The sequence below is a fragment of the Marmota flaviventris genome, unplaced genomic scaffold, assembly GCF_047511675.1.
Source record: "Marmota flaviventris isolate mMarFla1 unplaced genomic scaffold, mMarFla1.hap1 Scaffold_1484, whole genome shotgun sequence".
In the NCBI taxonomy this organism is placed as follows: domain Eukaryota; kingdom Metazoa; phylum Chordata; class Mammalia; order Rodentia; family Sciuridae; genus Marmota; species Marmota flaviventris.
This window is the reverse complement of record NW_027288052.1, coordinates 1,955-13,553: the sequence shown is the minus strand read 5'-3', so window position 1 is coordinate 13,553 and position 11,599 is coordinate 1,955. Positions and strand designations below refer to the sequence as shown.

The window sequence follows — 11,599 nt, the reverse complement described above, 5'->3', positions numbered from 1 at the left end:
GAGTTTTCTCGGGAGCCCGAGTCCGTGATTTCCTTTGCAAGTTGGGAGTCGTGCGCAGCACGCCCGGGGTCGACCTCCAGAAGAGCCAGCTTCTTCCACCGGGCCGCCAAGTCCCTGGCCAGGCCGCCAAGGAGCTCGTGGTGGCGCAAGCTCTTGACCATCTTTCTGACACCTGTCTCCTGCAGGATGTGTGGGGTGAGGGGCAAGGCGGAGAGCTGCTGCAAGTATTTCTGGAGCTTGTCAGGGCGGGTCCTGGTGGCCAGGCGCCCCTGCAGCTTGCCAACGGCTCGCAGCAGCACCTCCTCCGACGCCATCTCGGTGGCCGGCTCGGCCTCGGCCCTGGACTCGGTTCGCTGTCGCTCTGCCGGGGTATCCGGGCCCTGGCCACGGCTGGCCGCTTGTTCTGGGCGCGTTGGTGCGCCCCGAGCGCCGCTGGGCAGGTCTGCTTGTGGTCCTCAGGGCGCCGGGCCTCAGCTGGAAGCACCTGTGCCTGGCGCTGTCCCAGAAGGAATGAGGCTGCACGGGCAGGCCGACCTGGGCCTTATAGAGCCCCTGGCTCCGCCCCCCTGCCAGAGTGTGCGCCACGCCCACCCTCAAGGACCCCACCCAGCTCTCTCTTTCCGGGAGCACCCGCTAGCTCAGCTCGCATCCACTTCTGCGCCTGCCACCGACGCACTGGATCCGGTGGGCAGAACCTGGGTCAAATCAGGAGTGGCCACCCCGGCTAGAGCCTCGGCACCACCCGACTCGGGGACTAGTCTTCTCCCTCTTGGGCACATGGGGAAACTGGAGTTCAGGGACACGCCCTTCAGTGGCCCTGGGTCCCATGACAGCGATTTGCCAGGGAAAGCGGAACTGACTCTGAGGAGTCTAGGTCCTGTGGGAGCACAGGAATGGAGGCCCGGAGAGCCAAGAGGATTGGGGAAGCTTAGCTCCGCAGGGCAAGGGTGATTCCTTGGAAGGAACCTCCAAAGGAAGTCTGGCGGGGAATCCGTGGAATGAACTTGTGGCCATTGGCTCCAATGGCCTGACTGTCAGCCCCATGGGGGCGAGTTTGAAGAGCCCAAGGCACCAGGCGGCCTGTGGGATACAAAAACCCACTTCTCAATGGTATTCGGCGCTTCTGGTGGTTTGGTTGGTTCCTTTGGGGGTTACTGGACCGGTGAGCGACCCCCGCCCACTCCCGCCCCCCACCTCAAGGCCCCTTTGGGCTTCTATTGAGAGGCAGGGTCTCAGTGAGCAGATGAGAGCCTGGCTTTGCCAGAGGCTGGCCTTGATCTCGCCATGCTCCTGCTTCAGCCTGCTGAGCTGATGGGATCATAGGCGGGAGCTGCTGGATCTTTCCCTTGACAACTCAGTAGTTTTCACAGCCTCCATCCTTCTCCTTTCCAGACACAGAGATATCTCTCCCAGTCTGTCCGAAACATCTTCTTTCTTGAATGATTAATGTTTTGTAATCCATATGAGACTGATCGGAGAGAGTGTTTGTGTGTGTGGCCACATGTGTGTGTGTGTGTGTGTGTGTGTGTGTGTGAGTGTATGTGTGTGTGTACGCGCTGGCGAAGACGTGCACACAACACACACACACACACACACACACACAAGGAAAGCATGTATTCTTATTTGTCAGGGTCCTGAGGTTTATCCCAAGACACTTATTAGATCCGTGTTCCCCCCGTTTGTCCATGGGCCTGGGGGAGTGTTTCTGGGTCCTCAGGTCTGTTCTCTTGGTCTGATTATCTGTTTCTGATGCCAATGCTACTGGTTATTCTTGAGGGAGTTGGGTTGGTGGGTGTGGTATTGTTTCTTTATTAGATAACCAGACATTGTACTCGGGGGGCTTTTAACCCTGAAGAATATTCCCTCGGCTTTTTATTTATTTATTTATTTAGTACTTTATTAGCAGACAGGGTCTCACAGAGTTGCTCTGTCCTCGCTAAGTGGCTGAGGCTGGCTCTGAACTCTCTGTGCGCCTTTGTGAGACTCGCATCACCGCCATTGGCTCGGCCTCATTTGTTCTTCTTCTTGTTGTTGTTCTTTTAATTTCCGTCTCTCCTTTGCTTTGGGTTGTTGCCGCCATTTCTCCTTGTACTGGGTATTGAACAGAAGGGTGCTTTACCACCCTCCCCTGCCCAAACCTTGCTATTTATTTATTTATTTATTTATTTTTGTTGTTGTTTGTTTGTTTTCACAGTTAGTCAGATTCACCAGTCCTTGAACTAGTGGCTCCGGCGGCCATGTCTAAGAAAGCCTGACGTCCTTCCCCATTAGACAACTGAGAGCATTTACGGGCCTTTATTAGTCTAAAATTCAATCAGGGGGATTTATACATGAAAACAACATCATCGCTTAGGAGGGGCTCAGGTGACAAGAAAGGAAACAAAGGCAGTGAACTCGCATTGAGCTCTCACGCCAGGGACACGCGCAAAGCACAGGGCAGGGAGTCCACGTTTGGCAGAGATCGAAGACTCCTTCGGAAATTGCATGTCCAGGGCAAGTGCTGAGTTCATCTTCGGGATATGAGTCTTCTGTAGTCCTTAAGGGTCTTGGCCAAGAGTGGGGGGATTTCCTTAGCCTTGGGTTTTCTGGTGTTGGCCACTGGTGCCGGGCGGTGAGCTCTGACAGGGTTCCCAGAGGCCTCTGCTGCAGTCTCACTTCTAGCATCAAAGCTGCTGCTGCTGTTGCTGCTGTTGCTGCTGGTGCTGGAGGGCGTGTCACTGCCTCCCCTGGGGTGCTGGGCTGGTTGGAAGTTGGGTCTTCCTGAGGCAGCCGCTGCTAGTGTCCCAAACTGGCCGTGCCTCGCTGGAACCTCACCAGGTGACTTGAAATAGACCATCTTTGTTTGTGGGCCTCGGGGCTCTTGAGGATGTCTGGATCGTATTTTCGAGGTGAGTGCTTGCAGTCGCTGCTCTCGGGCGTCCTGAAGCCGCAGGTACATCTCCCTCCAAGACTCGTTCTCCTTAGGCGTTTCTCCCTTAAATTCTTGGCCACAGTGCAGTCTCCATAGCTGATCTGTCTCCTCGGCGGTCCCTTGGTGGCATCCCTCCGCGTGGGACAGCTGCTCGGGTGTGCATTTCTCCAAAGCAGACCCGAACAGAGAATGCGGGAGCGCCCTCTCTTCCCACAGGGAATCCTGGTCTGCAACTCCCTGGCTGCCCCGTGGGAGCCAGGTCGTTTGGGCGAGACGGCCACGTTTGCCACCAGAGTACACGGGGGTCCTGGAATTAGTTCTGATTCCCGTGAAGCCAGCTTCTTCCTCTTCCTGTGGTGAAGAGAGCGCTGTTGCATTGGGTGCAAAGAAGCTCATCAGCGCATCATCATCCTCAGGAGGGGGACTGGGTGGGTCCCACAGGCTGGGGGATGGCGTGGGAGACAGCACCGCAGCGGCTTCTCGGGAGACCCCTTGCATCCCGGCCCAACTGCCTTGGCCTTGGGCAGGCTGGGGCCCCGCCGACTGCTTTCCAATCACCAGAGGAGGAAAGTTCTCCGCCGAGTCCAGGTGTTGGCTGGACCTCTTGGAAGCTTTTGCTTTCCGTGCCTTGGCCGAAGTCTTCACCTTTCTCTTCTTCTTCCGAGGCTGGTCATCATACGTGAGGTACGCCTCGAAAGACATAGTGGGCGCCTCCAAGAACTCCTCCTCTGGCTCTCCGTCTGTGGGGGGTGGGGGGTGGGGGGTGAGGAAACAAAAACAAAAACAAAAATTAAAGAAACAACCAACCCACAAACACAAAACGGAAAGGGTATCCGCACCAACCACAGTGAAAGCAAAAATCAGCAGACCGGAGCCCGCAGGCGCTCTGCCTTTTCTTCAGCAGCGGAGCCAGGCTTGGGGGGCTCACTTTCTGGGTAGAAGATGGTACTGGATTCATCGGGGAAGGGATGCCTCCCCTGCCCCTCCCCTGCCCGCACCCAACCACCCAACCACCCGGACTGCTGTCTTGGATGGATGGTTCTCTCCCTTCTAGGGCTCCTTCTGTCACTGGGAGAGATAACTGACCGCAAGGATCCACATTTGGGCTCCTCTCTCCCTCCCTCCCTCCCTCCCTCCTGCCAGGTCCCACGCTGTCTTGGGGCTCCATGAGCTCCATCTCCTTTCCTGTCCAAATGAGAAGATGGATTCTATCTTACCGTTGGCATCTTCGAGGTCGTCATCAGTCTCTCTTGCTTTGGGCAGCAGGTCGTGTTTCCCCCGGGGTCCTTGCAGGGGACGTGCTCGCGGGAGTCCCGTGGTGGCCTGAAAATGACGATCCTGGCCTTCGACAGGCACGCGGCCACGAGCGGAGGGCTCAGTGTCCTCCGGGGAAGCGGAGTGCTCCCGGGACATCGGATGAGGACCGGTAGGCCCCCCGGAGGCCTGAGCAGGGCAGCCATCCCAGGAGCGCCAGGGTGCAGGCAACGCTGCCAGCGGGGGGCGCTTCTTGCTCCTGTCTTCTCTCCTCTCGCGAGGTCTCGGAGACTCCTCCAGGTCTCTGTGCTTTTGGGGTCCATGCCCCGTAGGGCGGGATGGACTGCTGGGGGCCCTCGAGTTTTCTCGGGAGCCCGAGTCCGTGATTTCCTTTGCAAGTTGGGAGTCGTGCGCAGCACGCCCGGGGTCGACCTCCAGAAGAGCCAGCTTCTTCCACCGGGCCGCCAAGTCCCTGGCCAGGCCGCCAAGGAGCTCGTGGTGGCGCAAGCTCTTGACCATCTTTCTGACACCTGTCTCCTGCAGGATGTGTGGGGTGAGGGGCAAGGCGGAGAGCTGCTGCAAGTATTTCTGGAGCTTGTCAGGGCGGGTCCTGGTGGCCAGGCGCCCCTGCAGCTTGCCAACGGCTCGCAGCAGCACCTCCTCCGACGCCATCTCGGTGGCCGGCTCGGCCTCGGCCCTGGACTCGGTTCGCTGTCGCTCTGCCGGGGTATCCGGGCCCTGGCCACGGCTGGCCGCTTGTTCTGGGCGCGTTGGTGCGCCCCGAGCGCCGCTGGGCAGGTCTGCTTGTGGTCCTCAGGGCGCCGGGCCTCAGCTGGAAGCACCTGTGCCTGGCGCTGTCCCAGAAGGAATGAGGCTGCACGGGCAGGCCGACCTGGGCCTTATAGAGCCCCTGGCTCCGCCCCCCTGCCAGAGTGTGCGCCACGCCCACCCTCAAGGACCCCACCCAGCTCTCTCTTTCCGGGAGCACCCGCTAGCTCAGCTGGCATCCACTTCTGCGCCTGCCACCGACGCACTGGATCCGGTGGGCAGAACCTGGGTCAAATCAGGAGTGGCCACCCCGGCTAGAGCCTCGGCACCACCCGACTCGGTGACTAGTCTTCTCCCTCTTGGGCACATGGGGAAACTGGAGTTCAGGGACACGCCCTTCAGTGGCCCTGGGTCCCATGACAGCGATTTGCCAGGGAAAGCGGAACTGACTCTGAGGAGTCTAGGTCCTGTGGGAGCACAGGAATGGAGGCCCGGAGAGCCAAGAGGATTGGGGAAGCTTAGCTCCGCAGGGCAAGGGTGATTCCTTGGAAGGAACCTCCAAAGGAAGTCTGGCGGGGAATCCGTGGAATGAACTTGTGGCCATTGGCTCCAATGGCCTGACTGTCAGCCCCATGGGGGCGAGTTTGAAGAGCCCAAGGCACCAGGCGGCCTGTGGGATACAAAAACCCACTTCTCAATGGTATTCGGCGCTTCTGGTGGTTTGGTTGGTTCCTTTGGGGGTTACTGGACCGGTGAGCGACCCCCGCCCACTCCCGCCCCCCACCTCAAGGCCCCTTTGGGCTTCTATTGAGAGGCAGGGTCTCAGTGAGCAGATGAGAGCCTGGCTTTGCCAGAGGCTGGCCTTGATCTCGCCATGCTCCTGCTTCAGCCTGCTGAGCTGATGGGATCATAGGCGGGAGCTGCTGGATCTTTCCCTTGACAACTCAGTAGTTTTCACAGCCTCCATCCTTCTCCTTTCCAGACACAGAGATATCTCTCCCAGTCTGTCCGAAACATCTTCTTTCTTGAATGATTAATGTTTTGTAATCCATATGAGACTGATCGGAGAGAGTGTTTGTGTGTGTGGCCACGTGTGTGTGTGTGTGTGTGTGTGTATGTGTGTGTGTACGCGCTGGCGAAGACGTGCACACAACACACACACACACACACACACACACACACACACAAGGAAAGCATGTATTCTTATTTGTCAGGGTCCTGAGGTTTATCCCAAGACACTTATTAGATCCGTGTTCCCCCCGTTTGTCCATGGGCCTGGGGGAGTGTTTCTGGGTCCTCAGGTCTGTTCTCTTGGTCTGATTATCTGTTTCTGATGCCAATGCTGCTGGTTATTCTTGAGGGAGTTGGGTTGGTGGGTGTGTTATTGTTTCTTTATTAGATAACCAGACATTGTACTCGGGGGGGTTTTAACCCTGAAGAATATTCCCTCGGCTTTTTATTTATTTATTTATTTATTTTGTACTTTATTAGGAGACAGGGTCTCACAGAGTTGCTCTGTCCTCGCTAAGTGGCTGAGGCTGGCTCTGAACTCTCTGTGCGCCTTTGTGAGACTCGCATCACCGCCATTGGCTCGGCCTCATTTGTTCTTCTTCTTGTGGTTGTTCTTTTAATTTCCGTCTCTCCTTTGCTTTTGGTTGTTGCCGCCGTTTCTCCTTGTACTGGGTATTGAACAGAAGGGTGCTTTACCACCCTCCCCTGCCCAAACCTTGCTATTTATTTATTTATTTTTGTTGTTGTTTGTTTGTTTTCACAGTTAGTCAGATTCACCAGTCCTTGAACTAGTGGCTCCGGGGGCCATGTCTAAGAAAGCCTGACGTCCTTCCCCATTAGACAACTGAGAGCATTTACGGGCCTTTATTAGTCTAAAATTCAATCAGGGGGATTTATACATGAAAACAACATCATCGCTTAGGAGGGGCTCAGGTGACAAGAAAGGAAACAAAGGCAGTGAACTCGCATTGAGCTCTCACGCCAGGGACACGCGCAAAGCACAGGGCAGGGAGTCCACGTTTGGCAGAGATCGAAGACTCCTTCGGAAATTGCATGTCCAGGGCAAGTGCTGAGTTCATCTTCGGGATATGAGTCTTCTGTAGTCCTTAAGGGTCTTGGCCAAGAGTGGGGGGATTTCCTTAGCCTTGGGTTTTCTGGTGTTGGCCACTGGTGCCGGGCGGTGAGCTCTGACAGGGTTCCCAGAGGCCTCTGCTGCAGTCTCACTTCTAGCATCAAAGCTGCTGCTGCTGTTGCTGCTGTTGCTGCTGGTGCTGGAGGGCGTGTCACTGCCTCCCCTGGGGTGCTGGGCTGGTTGGAAGTTGGGTCTTCCTGAGGCAGCCGCTGCTAGTGTCCCAAACTGGCCGTGCCTCGCTGGAACCTCACCAGGTGACTTGAAATAGACCATCTTTGTTTGTGGGCCTCGGGGCTCTTGAGGATGTCTGGATCGTATTTTCGAGGTGAGTGCTTGCAGTCGCTGCTCTCGGGCGTCCTGAAGCCGCAGGTACATCTCCCTCCAAGACTCGTTCTCCTTAGGCGTTTCTCCCTTAAATTCTTGGCCACAGTGCAGTCTCCATAGCTGATCTGTCTCCTCGGCGGTCCCTTGGTGGCATCCCTCCGCGTGGGACAGCTGCTCGGGTGTGCATTTCTCCAAAGCAGACCCGAACAGAGAATGCGGGAGCGCCCTCTCTTCCCACAGGGAATCCTGGTCTGCAACTCCCTGGCTGCCCCGTGGGAGCCAGGTCGTTTGGGCGAGACGGCCACGTTTGCCACCAGAGTACACGGGGGTCCTGGAATTAGTTCTGATTCCCGTGAAGCCAGCTTCTTCCTCTTCCTGTGGTGAAGAGAGCGCTGTTGCATTGGGTGCAAAGAAGCTCATCAGCGCATCATCATCCTCAGGAGGGGGACTGGGTGGGTCCCACAGGCTGGGGGATGGCGTGGGAGACAGCACCGCAGCGGCTTCTCGGGAGACCCCTTGCATCCCGGCCCAACTGCCTTGGCCTTGGGCAGGCTGGGGCCCCGCCGACTGCTTTCCAATCACCAGAGGAGGAAAGTTCTCCGCCGAGTCCAGGTGTTGGCTGGACCTCTTGGAAGCTTTTGCTTTCCGTGCCTTGGCCGAAGTCTTCACCTTTCTCTTCTTCTTCCGAGGCTGGTCATCATACGTGAGGTACGCCTCGAAAGACATAGTGGGCGCCTCCAAGAACTCCTCCTCTGGCTCTCCGTCTGTGGGGGGTGGGGGGTGGGGGGTGAGGAAACAAAAACAAAAACAAAAATTAAAGAAACAACCAACCCACAAACACAAAACGGAAAGGGTATCCGCACCAACCACAGTGAAAGCAAAAATCAGCAGACCGGAGCCCGCAGGCGCTCTGCCTTTTCTTCAGCAGCGGAGCCAGGCTTGGGGGGCTCACTTTCTGGGTAGAAGATGGTACTGGATTCATCGGGGAAGGGATGCCTCCCCTGCCCCTCCCCTGCCCGCACCCAACCACCCAACCACCCGGACTGCTGTCTTGGATGGATGGTTCTCTCCCTTCTAGGGCTCCTTCTGTCACTGGGAGAGATAACTGACCGCAAGGATCCACATTTGGGCTCCTCTCTCCCTCCCTCCCTCCCTCCCTCCTGCCAGGTCCCACGCTGTCTTGGGGCTCCATGAGCTCCATCTCCTTTCCTGTCCAAATGAGAAGATGGATTCTATCTTACCGTTGGCATCTTCGAGGTCGTCATCAGTCTCTCTTGCTTTGGGCAGCAGGTCGTGTTTCCCCCGGGGTCCTTGCAGGGGACGTGCTCGCGGGAGTCCCGTGGTGGCCTGAAAATGACGATCCTGGCCTTCGACAGGCACGCGGCCACGAGCGGAGGGCTCAGTGTCCTCCGGGGAAGCGGAGTGCTCCCGGGACATCGGATGAGGACCGGTAGGCCCCCCGGAGGCCTGAGCAGGGCAGCCATCCCAGGAGCGCCAGGGTGCAGGCAACGCTGCCAGCGGGGGGCGCTTCTTGCTCCTGTCTTCTCTCCTCTCGCGAGGTCTCGGAGACTCCTCCAGGTCTCTGTGCTTTTGGGGTCCATGCCCCGTAGGGCGGGATGGACTGCTGGGGGCCCTCGAGTTTTCTCGGGAGCCCGAGTCCGTGATTTCCTTTGCAAGTTGGGAGTCGTGCGCAGCACGCCCGGGGTCGACCTCCAGAAGAGCCAGCTTCTTCCACCGGGCCGCCAAGTCCCTGGCCAGGCCGCCAAGGAGCTCGTGGTGGCGCAAGCTCTTGACCATCTTTCTGACACCTGTCTCCTGCAGGATGTGTGGGGTGAGGGGCAAGGCGGAGAGCTGCTGCAAGTATTTCTGGAGCTTGTCAGGGCGGGTCCTGGTGGCCAGGCGCCCCTGCAGCTTGCCAACGGCTCGCAGCAGCACCTCCTCCGACGCCATCTCGGTGGCCGGCTCGGCCTCGGCCCTGGACTCGGTTCGCTGTCGCTCTGCCGGGGTATCCGGGCCCTGGCCACGGCTGGCCGCTTGTTCTGGGCGCGTTGGTGCGCCCCGAGCGCCGCTGGGCAGGTCTGCTTGTGGTCCTCAGGGCGCCGGGCCTCAGCTGGAAGCACCTGTGCCTGGCGCTGTCCCAGAAGGAATGAGGCTGCACGGGCAGGCCGACCTGGGCCTTATAGAGCCCCTGGCTCCGCCCCCCTGCCAGAGTGTGCGCCACGCCCACCCTCAAGGACCCCACCCAGCTCTCTCTTTCCGGGAGCACCCGCTAGCTCAGCTCGCATCCACTTCTGCGCCTGCCACCGACGCACTGGATCCGGTGGGCAGAACCTGGGTCAAATCAGGAGTGGCCACCCCGGCTAGAGCCTCGGCACCACCCGACTCGGGGACTAGTCTTCTCCCTCTTGGGCACATGGGGAAACTGGAGTTCAGGGACACGCCCTTCAGTGGCCCTGGGTCCCATGACAGCGATTTGCCAGGGAAAGCGGAACTGACTCTGAGGAGTCTAGGTCCTGTGGGAGCACAGGAATGGAGGCCCGGAGAGCCAAGAGGATTGGGGAAGCTTAGCTCCGCAGGGCAAGGGTGATTCCTTGGAAGGAACCTCCAAAGGAAGTCTGGCGGGGAATCCGTGGAATGAACTTGTGGCCATTGGCTCCAATGGCCTGACTGTCAGCCCCATGGGGGCGAGTTTGAAGAGCCCAAGGCACCAGGCGGCCTGTGGGATACAAAAACCCACTTCTCAATGGTATTCGGCGCTTCTGGTGGTTTGGTTGGTTCCTTTGGGGGTTACTGGACCGGTGAGCGACCCCCGCCCACTCCCGCCCCCCACCTCAAGGCCCCTTTGGGCTTCTATTGAGAGGCAGGGTCTCAGTGAGCAGATGAGAGCCTGGCTTTGCCAGAGGCTGGCCTTGATCTCGCCATGCTCCTGCTTCAGCCTGCTGAGCTGATGGGATCATAGGCGGGAGCTGCTGGATCTTTCCCTTGACAACTCAGTAGTTTTCACAGCCTCCATCCTTCTCCTTTCCAGACACAGAGATATCTCTCCCAGTCTGTCCGAAACATCTTCTTTCTTGAATGATTAATGTTTTGTAATCCATATGAGACTGATCGGAGAGAGTGTTTGTGTGTGTGGCCACGTGTGTGTGTGTGTGTGTGTGTGTGTATGTGTGTGTGTACGCGCTGGCGAAGACGTGCACACAACACACACACACACACACACACACACACAAGGAAAGCATGTATTCTTATTTGTCAGGGTCCTGAGGTTTATCCCAAGACACTTATTAGATCCGTGTTCCCCCCGTTTGTCCATGGGCCTGGGGGAGTGTTTCTGGGTCCTCAGGTCTGTTCTCTTGGTCTGATTATCTGTTTCTGATGCCAATGCTGCTGGTTATTCTTGAGGGAGTTGGGTTGGTGGGTGTGTTATTGTTTCTTTATTAGATAACCAGACATTGTACTCGGGGGGGTTTTAACCCTGAAGAATATTCCCTCGGCTTTTTATTTATTTATTTATTTATTTTGTACTTTATTAGGAGACAGGGTCTCACAGAGTTGCTCTGTCCTCGCTAAGTGGCTGAGGCTGGCTCTGAACTCTCTGTGCGCCTTTGTGAGACTCGCATCACCGCCATTGGCTCGGCCTCATTTGTTCTTCTTCTTGTGGTTGTTCTTTTAATTTCCGTCTCTCCTTTGCTTTTGGTTGTTGCCGCCGTTTCTCCTTGTACTGGGTATTGAACAGAAGGGTGCTTTACCACCCTCCCCTGCCCAAACCTTGCTATTTATTTATTTATTTTTGTGGTTGTTTGTTTGTTTTCACAGTTAGTCAGATTCACCAGTCCTTGAACTAGTGGCTCCGGGGGCCATGTCTAAGAAAGCCTGACGTCCTTCCCCATTAGACAACTGAGAGCATTTACGGGCCTTTATTAGTCTAAAATTCAATCAGGGGGATTTATACATGAAAACAACATCATCGCTTAGGAGGGGCTCAGGTGACAAGAAAGGAAACAAAGGCAGTGAACTCGCATTGAGCTCTCACGCCAGGGACACGCGCAAAGCACAGGGCAGGGAGTCCACGTTTGGCAGAGATCGAAGACTCCTTCGGAAATTGCATGTCCAGGGCAAGTGCTGAGTTCATCTTCGGGATATGAGTCTTCTGTAGTCCTTAAGGGTCTTGGCCAAGAGTGGGGGGATTTCCTTAGCCT

At 57.0% G+C, this 11,599-nt stretch overlaps 2 protein-coding genes across 2 annotated transcripts; both read right to left on the bottom strand.

Moving 5' to 3' along the window:
• Window positions 1-2,506: 2,506 nt before the first annotated feature.
• LOC139703982 (elongin-A3-like) lies at window positions 2,507-4,837 on the bottom strand. Its single transcript, XM_071607223.1, has 2 exons — window positions 4,129-4,837; window positions 2,507-3,651 (listed from the first exon to the last, which is right to left on the bottom strand). Exons 1-2 carry the CDS (start codon window positions 4,835-4,837, stop codon window positions 2,507-2,509), a joined length of 1,854 nt encoding a protein of 617 aa, XP_071463324.1.
• A 1,931-nt stretch (window positions 4,838-6,768) lies between these two features.
• LOC139703981 (elongin-A3-like) lies at window positions 6,769-9,350 on the bottom strand. The gene is made up of 2 exons (XM_071607222.1): window positions 8,642-9,350; window positions 6,769-8,164 (listed from the first exon to the last, which is right to left on the bottom strand). Exons 1-2 carry the CDS (start codon window positions 9,348-9,350, stop codon window positions 7,020-7,022), a joined length of 1,854 nt encoding a protein of 617 aa, XP_071463323.1. The 3' UTR covers window positions 6,769-7,019.
• Window positions 9,351-11,599: the final 2,249 nt, after the last annotated feature.